The sequence below is a fragment of the Phlebotomus papatasi genome, chromosome 1 (assembly GCF_024763615.1).
Source record: "Phlebotomus papatasi isolate M1 chromosome 1, Ppap_2.1, whole genome shotgun sequence".
Taxonomy (NCBI): domain Eukaryota; kingdom Metazoa; phylum Arthropoda; class Insecta; order Diptera; family Psychodidae; genus Phlebotomus; species Phlebotomus papatasi.
The window spans coordinates 35,981,950-35,997,883 of record NC_077222.1 but is presented as its reverse complement, the minus strand read 5'-3'; the positions used below and the strand labels follow the sequence as shown (position 1 = coordinate 35,997,883).

The following is a 15,934-nucleotide window of genomic DNA, read 5'->3' as shown; positions in this document are numbered from 1 at the left end:
AACAAAATTGTAACTGCATTCCATAACAAAACTAAAAAGAAAACTTTTTGGAACAAACAAATATCTTTTCTAGGTGCAAATCGATTCCAAAAAAATGTGTTCCAAGGAAAACTTGTTCTAATATTTTGGTCAGTGTCCAAAAGTTCTTACGGTAGGGGAAGGTTTTGAAGGTTCGTATTAAAAAAGGAGTCCAATATTTAAGATTTTTACTGAATGCCACACACACCGAATCATATATTACTATATCAAAAAAAAATCTCTTACTTATTGGGCTCAAAATTCTGCCTCACAAAATTCCTGGAAGTCCTTGGATTTTCCTCTACAGGAAAATGAAAAAGTAGCGGCATTTTTTACGAAGGTTCCCTGGTTAACTCAGCTTCGTACCACTTCTTCCCACCTCTGTAAGCCTAATTTTCCCCGAAAACATTACACCGGACACAAAAATTTGGGCATCACTACTTAGATGGAACATTCATCTACTTCTTTTCACCATTTGTAGGAATTATCACGCATTAAAAATCAATTTTAAGCTATTTTTCTAACACATGTTTTTTGACGCTTGGAAAACCATTTTTTCCCTGCATTCTGACAGACAGTTAAGAGCTTGGTTAGTTATGATTCTCTCACAATCACACCTAATGTAATCCTCAGATTTTCTCTAACACCTCCAATGGGTCTTACAGAACATATTTGGGACGTAACTGATTTCAAAAATGACCAGCCAACAATTTAAAGTGAAATGTGGGAAGTTCCATTTTAAAACAAGGAAAATTGGATGAAAAATACTCAAAATACATCGAAGTGGCAATTAAAGAATCATATCTACCATAAGCAGTCTACTTTCATCACTGCACAAATCAGAAAGTAGTAATCACATCTATTGTAATCCTTGTTTTTTCTCTAACGTCTCGAATCTGTCTTACAGAACATTTTTTGAATATCAGTGATTCTTATAATTACCAGTGATTAATTTAAAGTAAAATGTGAAAAATTCCGCTTGAAAACAAAGCAAATTGGATAAAAAATTCTCAAAAGGCACCGCATGGGCAATGAATGAAACACACCTACCATAAGCAGATTCAGGCTTAATGTTTAATTTCACAGAAGTGAAATAAAAACATCTGATGAAATCTCATTTTGATGGGGATGTGCGTGTTTTCCTTCGAGATTTTAGTGAAAATTGTTTAAGATCCCAAAATTTTCTTGTGAATTTATTCAGTGGAATCTCTGATGAGTCAGATATCCCAAGCGGAGTGCACAGTGTGACCCAAAACAGTGAGGAATTCTCAAATTCCGTGGTCAGTAATTTTGACAGATGTTTTTACGAAGCTACAAAATTCAATTTTCCTGAACTGCAAGGGTGGTAATTTTTACGAATTTTCCTCCACCCACAAAAACGACCCTCTTCAAGCAAGAGATTTTCACAGTACAGTGCCCGCTTTGTAATCGGGATGATTGGGAGATAAAATGACAGATGTCCGCTTCGTAATACGGATGGATTTTTTGAATTTGTTCAACGTCTCGAAAATATAATACAAGATTTTTTGTAGAAATAGAATAAAAGTTTTAAAGAAGCTCAAAAAGATATAATTAGAGAATTCGATGCTATTATACTTCATTTATTAAACAAAAACATGACAGGATAGTTCATTTTCATTGCTGAACACGCATGCATACATAACCTGAAAAGTATTTTAAATGTAACCGTCGAGAACTTGTCCGGATTACGGCGATCCAGATTAGAAAGCGGCCACCGTATTAACCCTAATAAACCCTCTATAACTTGTAATAGTTGCTTTTTCGAAAAGACACTTGCAGTGTGCTAAAATGCATAAAATATTGCACATCAAAATTACGATTTTAGGCCCATTTTTTATATTTGCCTTTTGGACCCAGGAAAAAAGGCCTAGGCTTCCAAGTTTGTCAGGAAATGTGAAATGTAGGACTAGCTTTTAGATTATATGTCCATGGATGAAATTCATTTAGTAACTCGGAAAAAAATCAACTTTTACGAAGCTGCAATATTACGAAGGTGCAAAACCTTCCCCTACACCGATTTTTATTATTTTATAGTATTTGAAAGCTCGAGGGTTTCCTAAGAGCTTTTAAATAGAAAATTGCAGCTTTCTTTTAAAATATTGAAGTAAAGCTTCTCCAAAATCCTCTAGAAAAACTATTTTAAAGTTTTCAATATTGGATTTGAGTAACTTTTCTTAAGACGTTGAGGTTGAGAAAGCAGATCTTTCAAGCCAGAGGCGCTTTTCTTCTGCTCTGACTTTCAATTATTCTTCAATTAATAATTTTTAATTTAGTTTTTGAATATTATGTAGTATTCCTCATCCAGAGCTCTAGGTCTAGGAACTTCTACTTTGTCAATATTTGGGTTTATTTTGTATTAGGAAAAGTAAATTCTTATGTGAATCACCGAAATCACTCAAAAGAGATCTGGCAGGAACCAAATCCGAAAGTTGTCGTCTTCAAAGCACTTTTTAAGCATTTTAATTTAAATTACTTCTTGTAGTAAAAAGAAAATAGTCTTATTTTCTCATTTTTTTTGAAAATCAATTTTATTAACTAAATAAATCCTATTACATTTACTTTTCATTTTTCTGTGTTGGAGCTTGAGTCGTGAGCTTTTCATCCAATTGAGTTAAGGTGTGAATACCTTTACCAAATCTTTCCTCATGGGCTTCCAAAATGGGATCCTTTTCAGCATTGGCCGACGACGGAAGGTTAGCCCGGATCATAGTCTGTCTGTCCACTTTCCATTTGTACTGCCAGTAGCGCACTTCTTCCATCGACATGCCCGTGGCTCGAAGGAGGGTGACTGATAGTAGTCCACCAACTGTCCCCAAAGCACAACCAACTGCTCCGCCCGCCACCATTCCCCTCAGTCCAAGATTCATTTTATACATTGCTCCAGCTGCAGTTCCGGCAAGGATGTATTCGTAGATCGAAGACTTTCCCCGGTAGACAGAGACCATGGTAATAAATCCACTGGGAAAATAATTAGGATTGAAATTTTCAAACTTGGAAAGATTAGATTTTGAGATTTCCCGGAGACTTACACGTAAGTAGAGGTGAAGAGTCCCAATCTCCAGCCCCACCGGAAGGCTCCTTTGGCAAAGCTCATCGTGACGGCATGCTGGAGTTTCTTTTTAGCATCCAGGTGAGATGAGAAACTAGTAGCTAGATTCCTTTCCATAAAGTCCAAATAGGCTTTCCGGGAGTGTAAGAAACCACCGTAGCATGCTCCAACGAAAATTCCCATGAAACCTGCTTGCTGAATTGATGTCAGTTCTGAAGAGACACCATCCTCGGAGCTACATAAATCAGAGGATCAGAATCTTTAGTTGAAAGGTTTGTAGAATTATGAGAAAAGTCCTTACTTCATTGTAAACATCTTTTTGAGTCGATCCATTCCGGTCTCATCATCAACCTGCCTCGTGAGGAAATCTTTGGCTGTTTTTGTGTCTTTTGATACCTCATCGGGTTTATCAAATACCATGGGGATAAATGCCACAACAGGGGCATGTTTCACTAATTTTCTCAGCATTTTGACGAGATATTTGCGATGTTTGGAAACTTTGGAAAGAAAACTACCATGAAACGAGGTTATGTAACACGAATTGAGGTTATGAAAACAATTTCGGAAGATCCGGAAAAGAAGAAAAAACAAAATAGTGCAGAAATATTTTTTATTCAAAAAGATTTATAAAAGAATTCAGAGGACTGCCACATTTCGATGGATTTGGAGACAATGACATCGGACATCTCCTGACTGTTCTTGGCCTGAAAAAGAAGTTAAGTTGGAGGAGAAAGGCTGAGGAAATTGTCAAATTTACTCACCTGAGTATCAATGCACTTGAGCAGGGAATCAATGTCCGTACACTTGAAAATGGTCTTTTCGAGCTTGCTAAGCGTTTTGTATGTGACAAAGGCGAGGATTTGGAAGGAGCCCCCAATTATCTTGTCCCAAACCCTTGCCAGGGCTGTTTCATTGAGAACCCCCGCAAAGCAAGTAACATACCATTTGCTGAGTGGAAGTTTCTGAAGCAGATTATTGGTTTCGAGATATCGGAAGAGTTCCTGGTTGTTCTTCTCGAGCAGAGAATTCGTCAGAGCCAGCAATTTGGGTAAGTCCTTTTCAATATCTTCGGTTATTTCGTAGAATTTCTTTGCCATCCAGTAGATTTCTACTTCATTATCAAAGAGTTTAAGGAGAGTCTCAGCAATGGCTATAAAACTGTCTTCTGCCGTGGAAATATTGCATCCCAATTGCAGTCTTTTAGTCTCAAGTAGCCACATGGCATAGAATATGCGGGATTTGGGCATTTTTGCCTCATCGACGAGTCTCATCATCTTGAGAGCTCGCAGGAGATCCATGTAAACAGCTTTTCTCTGGGTCATAACATACTGAAGGTTATTTGTGTACATCGGATGAATGTCTGAAAGGCAAAAGCAGCTCAATACAGAGGGTTCCTTGTGCCTCATTTGTTCAGGGTACTAATTACTTAGCAGTGAACACCAGAGGAGACTTCTGTGCCTCACAGGAACTGCAAATCTGATGCAAAACTGCTTCAATTTCCCCTGATCCACCAACTTTTCCTTCAGCAGATTCTCCAGTTTATTCGTGTCGCCAACACCACGACATCCCACCTTTTCCAAGTAGCCCGATCGGAAGTTCCTCTCGTCAGTTGCCATGGTCAAAAAACTCAGTACACTGCCCAGGAAATCAATGAGAAAATTGTTTTGAAAAACACGGCTTTGTTTACATTTTCACACGGGAAGTGACAGCTGATCCGCCATATGCATTCGGAATTCCGGAATTCATCGCAGTGGAGTTTTTTAGTTCACGTCGCAAGTTTTCGTGTGCCATTTATTATTTTATTTTAATGTTGTTTTAACATTTATTTGGATAATTAAACACCCAAAACAGGTAATTTACCATCCAATCTACAGTTTTGTGTATTAATTTTTCGGTTTTATTTGGTGAATAGTGCAGAAAATTGAGGATAATTTTTACTCCTTGCACCTGTGTCAAAGTGTCTAATTTTTCTACCCCAAAACATCTCGGATTTCGTAATATTCTGCGCTCTTTTGCTTTTCCTAGGGTTTGGGGAGTGTTTTCTTGAAAACCATTCACAATAAATAGCGACAGGTACCCCAATAAAGCAGGATATAAGTGATTTAAGGTGTCCTGAAGAAAAGGAGACCATCTATTTACTGTGCTAAAAATGTCAAAGCATTTTGCAATTTGCATAGAAAAATATTTCATCTGATAATATTCATTAAATTATTCAATTAAAAGGTGAGAAACTGTTTATATTTCTTCACCACGTAACATCTCAATTGCATAACACATAGATTTCCGTGAGTTGTGTACAAAAAAAAAAATTCAAGTTTAAGGTGAAATTCTTGACTCTGACCAAATGGGAAATCCTTGAGGCAATCGCTGCACTGAGAGAAATGTATATTGCCCAAAATACCAATTTGAATATTTTATATACAAGAATATTCCACCGTCTAGTGGACAAATAGTTTTTTTTCTCTCTAGTTCTTACTCACAAAATTACACTTAATTAGATATATGTGTGAGACCGAAAGAAGAGAGGCAGGAGAGTGAAAAAAAAAGCCCACAAACTTTACTGGTTCATGGCCACATTTATGTATTAAAAAGTATATAAAATCATTTTAGTTTTATTTTTCTCTGTCGTGTCGTGTTTTTCATTATACGTCGACATGGTGTAGTTGAATAGAGAAATAAATGATTTTGCCGGGGAGATTATATAGCAGACAAAAAACCAAGCCAAATACATTACAGTGGTTACGAAAATGTTAGAGCCATCCAATAATTCTTCAGCGTAAGGGACTTTCGCACCTAAAAACAAGCCACGCCCTCTTTTAAAATTAAGTCACTGGTAATGCCCAAAATTTTAAGGAAAAACTTGAAATTTAAGTCTCCGGCAGACCTGCGTGTTAAGTCGAGAGATAACTAAACTCTAGAAGGCTCTACACACTAGGAGTATTTTTTTTTTTAAGAAAATGTGCCTTTTTATTGTAGGCAGAGACATCAATTTTTTTGGGAAATTTTTGACTAAAATTAGGTACTTCTGGTGCGTAGATCGTTCATACAATAAACGGCGGGGTTTAGGGGGAAGTGGGGCACCATTAAAACGCGATTTTTCTCCTATGTTTAAGAGGAACTGACCCATATCATATCATAATGTAATTTAGCTTCTCAATCTGTGCAGCTAAATTATATCACGATAAGGCTCAATTTTATTAAAAAAAATATTTGAAAAATCCTAATTCCAAATCCTAATTGTGAGTACCATTCTGGTACTCACAAACTATCGTTCCAGTGTGTTTTCGTGCCTACACAGTAAAAAAATGTGTAAAATTCAACTACTTTAATAATGCAAAATCGATCATTTTTGTTGTTTAATTTAAAAATGTTTAAAAAGTGCACAAAATTTTGATAATTTATTGTCACGTGATTGAAAATTACCACTATTATAGTTGAAAAATTTTCAACAACGTTGTTTAATTTGAAAATGTGTAAAATTTTAACACTATAATAGTGTGAAATCGGATGAATTAATTATTTAATTGCGATCTGTGTAAAATTTCTTACTGTTATAATCATAAAAATTTTTCAACAATGTTTCGTGATTTAAAACTGTTTGACAAATTCTAAAAATTACCACTATTATAGTATGATTACAGTTTTTCACATTATTATAGTGTGAAAAAATACACAACTTTATGGTATTTTTTCGTCTGCAGAAAGTCATTTTAGGTAATATTCCTCTCCTTTTTCAATCTTAACCATCTAAGGAAAGGACCAATGCGTCACAGATGACCAGAAAAAATTCTGACTATTCACAGGACAAAATGACTTTTTATAGTCTTAAAAATTGTCTTATATTTTTGGGTCATCTGTGATCCACTGATCTTTAAAAACATAAATCTGAGTTATGTTCAAATTCATTCGTGTTGTCTTATAAAGATATTTTGCTTGAATATTGCAATTTCATTAATTAAGCTAAACGTTTTAAACAATTTAGGTGCATATTGGCTAAATTTCAAATTTTGAGTATTTTCTGTTCAATAGTTTAATCGCCTTTTTTGTCATGTGAATTATCCTCATATTTATCTTAAAAGTCATCGTCCTCGCAACTCGGTTTTTAATTGATTAGTAACGATAGTATATCAGTCGTGAGAGTTTGTGCGTTTGGAGGCATTAGGACGAAAATTGTTAAACCATTTAGGATCTTCATTACTGACGCGCCAATTCTTTACAATCGATCTTAAATTAATCTTTATAGGCGGACAATGGCTGAAACTTCAAAATTTTAAAATATTAAAATCTACCGTGTGTTGATGTGAAGAATTTCGGTCCGATGGGGTGTAGCAAGAATTGACGGAAAACACTAGACCTTTCTTGGCTTTCGCAATTTTATTCTTTACGACGTCAATTCTTGCTATTAAAATCTATTACAAATTATTCTTGCAATATCAATAAACTGTTTATTTTCTTGATCTTAGAATTGAAGTTATTGATTTTATGCTAAACTCCTCATGCTTTTTTCAAATCAAACAGAAATTATTTAGTTTTTTTTCTTTTGTTAAAGAGTTTTTTTTTGACAATTCTTTAAATAAAAATCTTCATGTTTTCTTCATTTAAATTAAAATTTAGCCTTCAATAATGCAGAATGCTAGACAAATCAGTTGATTTTCCCATTACTTAGAATCAGAATTAGTTTTATTATCGTACAGCGGAGATTTAATATTAGTTGTTTTTGATCAAAATCCTTGACCACTGAATTTGCTACAATAATTAATGGTATTTCAAACCGAACTTCTTACTACACAGAAAAAAAAATTATAAAATTGTTCGTAAATGTTTGTGAGTGCCTACTCTAAAAAAAAAGTTTTGTTAAACGAACAAATGGATTTTGTTGAAATTTTGTCAAAAGGACGTTATTTACCAATTTGACAAAACTGTTTTCTCGCATTTTATATGGAAAAATACCCTTTTGACAAACTTTTGACAAGATCCTCTTGGCCGCCGATTCGACAAAACTTTTCCATATTCTGTATGGAAGAACATCCCTTTTGACAAATTTGTCTTGTTAATTTGACAAAACTTTTCTTTCAGAGTACTGGAGACTTACGAAATGCACGTAAATTGTGTAACTCACTAAAAAGTTCGTAAATGTTTGTCCTTTTTTTACAAACATTGTTCGTCACATGAGCACTTAACGTTCATAAATGTTCGTATGTACACAAAATGTGCTCGTAAAATTTTGTCATTTGTCCGTAAAGTTTTGTCAGACATACAAAAATGTACGATCAAATGTTTTTAAAAGAACAAAAATGCTCGTGAAGTGCTCTCGTTACGAACCAAGTTTGTAAAATCGTAAATCCCCAGTGGGAATTCACAAATATTAACGAATAATTTTACAAAATATTTTTTACTTAATGACGTTATATTGTTGAAGTGGGCTTTAAAATACTCACTTTTAATACAATTTGTGAACTATCAAAATAAATATTTTTCTGGTTTTATTTTTAAAGTATCGCTAAGATTATTTTATCACGTTGTTTTTCACATTTGTTAAAAGTTGGAAAAAAGTAACTCTTTTTTGTGTTTTGTAGGGATTTAGGGGAATGTGGGCATAGTTCGCACAGAGTATACCTTCAAACGATGCGAATTTTCTCTCTGTTTCCAGAGAGCTGGCTTACTATTTCTTATCTCGTCTTGTGAGGTTAATAATCAACTATTGTATTTGTAAGATGTGACGACCTAGCTCTTTGCAAACAAAGAGAAAATTCGCATCGTTTGAAGGTTCACTCTGTGCGAACCATGCCTACATTCCTCTATATTAGATATTCATTATTTTAAAGGGCATAATCTTCACATTAGATTATTAAAATTAAATATCTGGATTTAATATTTCTTCAGCCACTGTATACATATGGTGAAATTATTTACCAAAACGAACACACGATGAAGTGGTAGAGTCTGCCAAAAATTTGTGTCTGAATTTCTTTGCATATTATTTTGTTTATAGTAATAAAATGTTGGGAAAGAAAAGAGAAGAGCTAAAGGAGCCGGGGCCTCAAGAAGCCAAAGTTGCGAGAAATACAGAAGCTCCCAGGGAGGCTTTCAAAATATGCAAATCTCCCAACAGCACGAATGATCTTCGGAGAAAAAAAAATTAGCAGACAATTTTTTATTCCTTGAGGCTCACACTCACAAATTCTAGTTGCTTTCTTCTCCAAAATATACTCTCCTTCGAGATATTATTTTCATCCACCACCGGTATTAATCAATAATGTTTCGATATTGTGGTAAAGGAGGGCATTACATAAAAAAAATGTTGAAGAATGATTTTATTTTTATACATTTTGATTGACCTTTTGCGTTTAAATGGTAGAGTTTCGTGTCAAGTTGAAAACGCGAAAAATTGTGAGTATTAGCATTGATAACGTGAAGCAAAAAGTAAGAATATGACTTCGGAGAGAACATAAGACAGTAATATATATTGTACAATTTGCAATCGATCGAACAGACGAGAATTCAACGGAGATTTGAGATAAATGGAATGATCGTAAAATGCCGCCACAGTTTCATCGTTTTCGTGTTTGTTTCTGGAAAAATACACCAAAATCTTTTGAGGGAATTCCATTTACTCTGTTTTTACTTTCACAAAAAAAATTAAAAATTTAATAATTAAAAGGCGAAGTACCTCTTTCTGACCCTTAGGCAATAGCTTTGGGGCTAAGTTACTACAAAATTGTACCATTCTTTTCTTGGATAATTTTAACAACAACTATTGTAATTTGGATAGTTAAGCATTTTATTTAAAAATTATTGTTTGAAAGCCTTAGCTCCTGATCTGATATTTAACTATACTAAGAGGCTTTGTTATTATTATTATTATTAAATATATTAAATAACTCAAAGACAATAAAACATGTAAGGTCGTTTCGATCCAACGCAAAAATAAGCATAACATTTGCTATAATTGTTAAATGTATTATGTAGATAAATTGCATAACAATATGTAATTCAGGTGTTCTTTCATTTTCCCAAGGATATCAAGTGTGATAAGTCAGCGATAGCCGTATCGGTATTGAATCTTTAATACTGTCTTCTGGAAAATCTCTCACAGATTCATTTTGGTCCTTGCAATTCATAAAAAGCCATGTATTGCATGTATTTAACCCTCTCTAACGGGTAAGACCGCCTCCAGGCGGTCTTCACAAAAATCACAATTACAGCGACAATAAAGGTTTTATTTATTTAAAAGTGCTATAGTGTCCTCGGTAATAGTCTTATAAACATCTCTTGAAAGTTTGAACTCATTTTGACTCTTCGTTTGGTTGCTATTCCCAGTTTTGTGTGACAGGTCAGAGAAAAAGCAACAAAAAATATTTGTGCAAAAAAACTCATTTCCAATTTCCATAAAAATATCGATTTAAAGTTATCTGACTGAAATAAATTTATTTTTTACTGAAAGATATGTCATTCTACTTTGTATATTTTATTTAAAAAATTTGAAAAAACTAAAAATGTGGATTTTAGAAGCAAAAAGAGTTTCAAAAAAAATTATATTTTCTCACCTAGCGCATAAAATAAAAGAGATAATGAAGAATAGATGGTTTTTTCGACTTTATTGGATCATAATTATCCTAGAAAACATTGTTTTAGAACTTTTTTTCGCATATTAAAGAAAACACCGTTAGAGGGTTAATACGCTATGTATAAGTTCTTTAAAAAAAATTAGAAAGACTGAAAATATCGTATTAGGACAAGTTCTTGATTAAGATTTAAACTTGTGAAATATTTGATTTCCACTAAAATTCATTGACCAATAAAAGAATTTGCTAAAAACTAAATGAAAGGCTTCTTTTACATTTTCAACGCCTTTGTTTTTTTATAAGACATGTTCTCAACTTTTTAAGAAGAGATTTTTGAACTTATTGCTCGAACTTCAGATAGAGATAATTAAATTTATTTTAGAATTTCCTTTTTATTGATTTAATAAAGTATGATCACAATTACAAAAAAAAACGGCTCTCTTGGAGTTCGAGCAGTTAAAATATATATTACAAAATATACAATTTACAAGCGTAGAATTTTTATTTTGTTTAACATTTGAGTTTAAAATACGCAATATTACGTACAATTAAAAAAACACACTGAATTCAGCGAGCACTCAAAACCAAAGGCGATATTAACCAAGCCCTAAAAATTTAATAATAATGATATTTGAGATATTTTCTTCACAAATATATTTCAAAACGTATATTATATTAACGTATAAATGTGTAGTTTTTTGTGATTCTACTGGAACTATGCAAAATTTTTAAAAGTTAGTAAATTTCTTATTGAGAATCTAGGGTAAGATGTGGTAATTTGGAATCATATCTACTTTGGAACTGTGAGAGTTTCTGACAGTTTTATATAGAAATATAAAAAAAAAACAACGAAGAAGTACTCTCGAATGTAAAGTCTTGTATAGGGGAGACTGGGGCAATATTTGTCAAAATAGTTATTATATTTTTTCACAATATATCAGAGAATCTAAATGACTTTTATTAAGCATATAGAAAAATTACCTCTCTACAACTTTACCAACATTAGGGTAAGTGTGCCAAATTTCGGCATAGTTGCATGCAAGCGTCAAAGTCTCAAGTTTGAAATGTAATATTTTAAATACAAATTGGTTTTTTTTATTCTTTCTTCTTAAGGAGTGTCGCTTAGAACCTTGTACACAGTTTATCGTCTTTATTTACTCTAAAATCATTCTTAATACATTTTAAAATGAATAAAAATATACATATACCTTTGGTGCCCTATTTCGGCCACCTTCATTCTCATAGTTTTTTGCCCATCGGGAATTCTTCCAATATCTTTTTCACGTCATCTCGTTTGTCGAAGCTACATTTTTTGTTATTCTTTTGCATTGTATAATCTGTATAATCTCTAGAGTACGTAAAATCTAAAAGTTCATGGAAATTCGAGGAACAAAAAAGGTGGCCGAAATTGCAAGCTGGCCGGAATTAGGCACACTTACCCTATTCAGCACACACGCTAACGCAAAAATTTTGGAAAGTAAGTCGATGAAAATTGATATCTCTTGAAGGGCAAATATTTTAAAAATAGGCCTAAAAATTTTTATATTTATTATCTTCTATATTCCTTATTCGAATTCCTTAAAACCTTTGGCGTTTATTGAGGTTCACGAAGGCAATCTATGATAAAAATTTGAAGTCTCGGTCTCTTTTCTTTTGTAAGATATGGAATTTTAAAATTTTCGATTTGACAAATTTTGCCCTAGTCTCCCTTACTTCTTCGTGGTTCTCCTTTTTTTCTTTAACCAAATAAAACAGTGAAAAAATCTCAAAATTCCAAAGTAGTCATGATTCTGAATTACCCCATCTTACCCTAAACTTTAAAAAAAGGAGGATTAAATGGAACTGGTTTGCTTGGTATCTTATGCCCTAGACACACTTACGACTTAAGCCGAGAGACGACTTAGTGGAAAATGATGGAAATGATGTCTAACCATTGGCCTCAATTCTGAGACCAAGATCAAGATCAAAATTTCAAGCTGTCAAATATTTATTCTGACGCGAAACATTAATGGAACTTAAAATGTCTTAGCTAAGAACCAAGATTTCAAGATTTTCCACACTTAACGACACGTCACTTCTGACAAATATCTTCATTCTTTGCCGAATTTGTTGAAATCTCACCGTATAAATTAGAAAAATTAATTATATGTTGTATTAAATAGTATATTACAGTCCATAATCGGGAATAAAAGAAGTGTAAACAAAACTTGTGACATGTGATAAACTCTAAAATGCTTATTCAAAATGTGATTCTTTTGCAGGTATTCTCTGGGTGTTGTAGTTCGAAACGTACATTTAGAAATATGTACCATTACGATTAAATTACAAGATCAAATATTGCATTTTTCATAATCATTTTCTTTTATTGTATCATCTCTTATAGAAATATTCCTCATCTAAAACGATTTCCGCATGAAACTCTTCAAATTGTTAGTATCTTGAAAATTCCAAGCACCTCCGAGAGGTTCTTTGAATTATTTCAAGAAAACAAGAAATTTGACGTCTTGAAATCTTGAAATATTGGTTCCAGAATTGCAAATCTTGATATCCACACGGTTTGTGTCTTGGATTTCAAGATTCCAAGACATTTGACAGATTTGACATCTTGATCTTGATTTTTTGATTTCAGAATACCAAAATCTTGAAATTTTCTTGAACTTGATCTTGATCTTGGTCTCAGAATTGAGGCCATTATTTTTAATATAATTACGCTATGCTGTCTCTCGGCTAATCCTTAGGTCTGTCAAGGCCCTTATACGGGCTTAAGACCTAAGGCTTAGCCATATGGCTTAACTACTCTAATTTCTTGTCCATTACGATTTTTTTGGAAAAATTTAACTTAGGATTAGATTGATTAGATTATTAAAGGTAATTCACCTATTAGGTTATCAAAAAAATAAAATTGTTTGCTATTTAAGATTTTAAAACCTTCAGGAACTGGGCTAAGCTTCTAGTCTGAAGACCGCTTTACGGTCCGGAAAGGGTTAAAGCTATTTTTGTTTTTTTTTTGGATGAAAATTTGTATAGAATTTAAAAGGTAACATAACAAAAAATAAAGGGTAACACGATATTCCTAATTAGGCAGATATGGGCAATGATGGACTGTTTCAGATAGGTAAAGAGAAAATAAAAGCACGTAGAAGTACAAGCCCTACAACTAGTAGTACTTCTTCGTTGATGTTTTCCCTTTTCCTTAACTAAAACAGATTCCAATTTCCGAATAAGTAAGAAATTATTCCGAATTACCCAATTTTATTCTATTTTGTGGCAATTTGTTACAGGTATCAGTGAATTCTAATTCCAATGTGGTTTGAATTGGTTCTCTGTAAATATTTGATGATCGTAAAGGGGTTAAGGGTTAATCTGCTATCGTAGGGTAGTAGTTATTTAAAAAAGTTGTTCATATAGCTCGTATACTTTAGACGTTAAGAATATAATTGATTTTTTTCTGTCTACCTACATTATTAAATCCATTTTCATTTTTATTGTATTAGAATCTATTCTTCAATATTTACTTTTATTATATACATTACGTTTCAATTCGCTGGAGCACTATATTGAGATCAAAATGAGGTGTGAAATGATAAAAATTCTGTCTAAACAGATGTTTCATATTTATCGTACAGTGTTTACTTATTGTTTAACAAATCAACAGGAAAAAAATCAATCACCCACGGAGAGAATTGCGTCAATTGAAATAGACTTTTTAGGATAAAGCATAATCTGCATTAATGAATAGATGTTAATGCGTGAAAATGAATTAGATGAGCTTTTTTTTCTTTAAGAATTTTTATTTTGCGCTGTATTAATATTGAAGAATTATGTGACAGATTTGCAACTGATCTTATTGCTGAGTGATAAATGTATTTGTGGGATTTTATATTTGCAGTTCTCTCTCGTGTAAAGCTCAATGATTGTGTGTATATGTTGTTACTGCTATATTTACATTTAATGACATTACGCAATATTTCAATAATAAATTCATCTCAAGCTGCTTGTTTAAGGAAATTCAATTGAAATAGATTACTGAGGGAGATAATTGGAATTATGGGATTTGTTCGGACTAACAGTAGCATATTGAGAATTCTTTTTGCATTCACGCAAGAGTATTTATTGAACTTAAATACAATTTAATGGTAATATGGGTGATCTTTTGGAGACTTACCCCTTTTATAAATGTTTGATTAGGATTTGCTTCTGAAGAGGCTTTTCTTTTCTTTACTGATACCGAGATTCTTTTGCTGAAAATTCTTATGTGCGCAAATTAATTCAAAGTTGTACATGTGTTCTTCTCATAATTCTAAAATATATTGCTGTATATTTTATTTTCATTTAGTAAGGGTATATATAAGAATTTTTTTTTCTCTCTACTTTGATTCTGGACATAAGCAAATGTGTGTGAAGATTCGAGAATTTTTCTTCCAACAACATTTCTATCTCACTTACTTAGTCTCTTCTCTCTTTCATGCTATTCAATTGAGACTTTTTTTTGAGTCTTCTCTATAGAAAACACTACTTTCAAGCAACCATTCTCGTCAGTTGCTTCTGAGCTTGGTATCGTGTTGGAGTGTATTATGTTTTATTAGCACGACAAAAAAAAGAAGTAAAAGGAGAAGAAAATTGCTCAAGTATACCTCTAAATGTGTAATTGAATATATAGTGATAATATTCTTTTTCTTTTGAAAGTTTTATTAACATAGAAACTTCTTTTATTTTTACACAAATAGAATTTTCTCTAAATTGTTATCTGAAATGTTTAATAATAAACTGCTTTAATGTGAAATTTGAATAACAAAAAAAAGAAGAAACACAATTACAGGGACTTTTTGTGAATAATGGACTTTATCTTTTGTAAAATATCTGGTTTTAAGTAAAAGTGGTGGTAAAAATAAGCAATAGAAATAGCAAATATGAAATTCTTCTACTTCAATATTTCTTCCTAAAAATTGTGTTAACGTCTTTTCAAACAAGTGACGCAAATTGCAGATTTTCTCCAAAACTGTTGGAAAATTTTACATTTCACAATAGGAATGTCTCCAATGAACAATTGGGTGGAAAATTTGGTGAGACTTACTTTGTTGATATTAAAAAAAAAGTACTTTGCCTCTACAAATTATGAGCCAAAAATTTGACATACAGTAGACTCTTGCTAATTCGGTTCTTTAAGATCGGCCTGCTTTTTAATTCGGGCAGCAGTTAAATTGGAAAAAAGTCTCGATATTTTTCAAGTTTTCGAATGAAGTAAAAAATGTTCAAATTTGCAATGTTTTGTCTTAATTTT

The 15,934-nt window shown here is 32.6% G+C and overlaps 3 protein-coding genes across 4 annotated transcripts in view; 1 reads left to right on the top strand and 2 right to left on the bottom strand.

The window, feature by feature from the left end:
• Positions 1–2,547: 2,547 nt before the first annotated feature.
• Positions 2,548–3,620, bottom strand: LOC129798968 (RPII140-upstream gene protein). The gene is made up of 3 exons (XM_055842515.1): positions 3,390–3,620; positions 3,069–3,323; positions 2,548–2,997 (listed from the first exon to the last, which is right to left on the bottom strand). The coding sequence occupies exons 1-3, from the start codon at positions 3,554–3,556 to the stop codon at positions 2,595–2,597; spliced, it is 825 nt and encodes a 274-aa protein (XP_055698490.1). The 5' UTR covers positions 3,557–3,620; the 3' UTR covers positions 2,548–2,594.
• A 62-nt stretch (positions 3,621–3,682) lies between these two features.
• LOC129798966 (TBC1 domain family member 7) lies at positions 3,683–4,819 on the bottom strand. The gene is made up of 3 exons (XM_055842513.1): positions 4,515–4,819; positions 3,850–4,448; positions 3,683–3,792 (listed from the first exon to the last, which is right to left on the bottom strand). Exons 1-3 carry the CDS (start codon positions 4,702–4,704, stop codon positions 3,703–3,705), a joined length of 879 nt encoding a protein of 292 aa, XP_055698488.1. The 5' UTR covers positions 4,705–4,819; the 3' UTR covers positions 3,683–3,702.
• Positions 4,818–15,934, top strand: part of LOC129798961 (steroid hormone receptor ERR1) — a 48,265-nt gene continuing 37,148 nt past the window's right edge. The window contains exon 1 of one of the 2 annotated variants that reach the window (XM_055842507.1): positions 4,818–4,939. Coding sequence is in view for 1 of the 2 variants with exons in the window: in XM_055842506.1 (XP_055698481.1) it covers positions 15,684–15,716 (33 nt within the window). In the remaining variant the exon portion in view is untranslated. Of the gene's footprint in view, positions 4,940–13,968; positions 15,717–15,934 lie in introns of those variants that run through there. The other variant, XM_055842506.1, reaches the window with a different exon arrangement.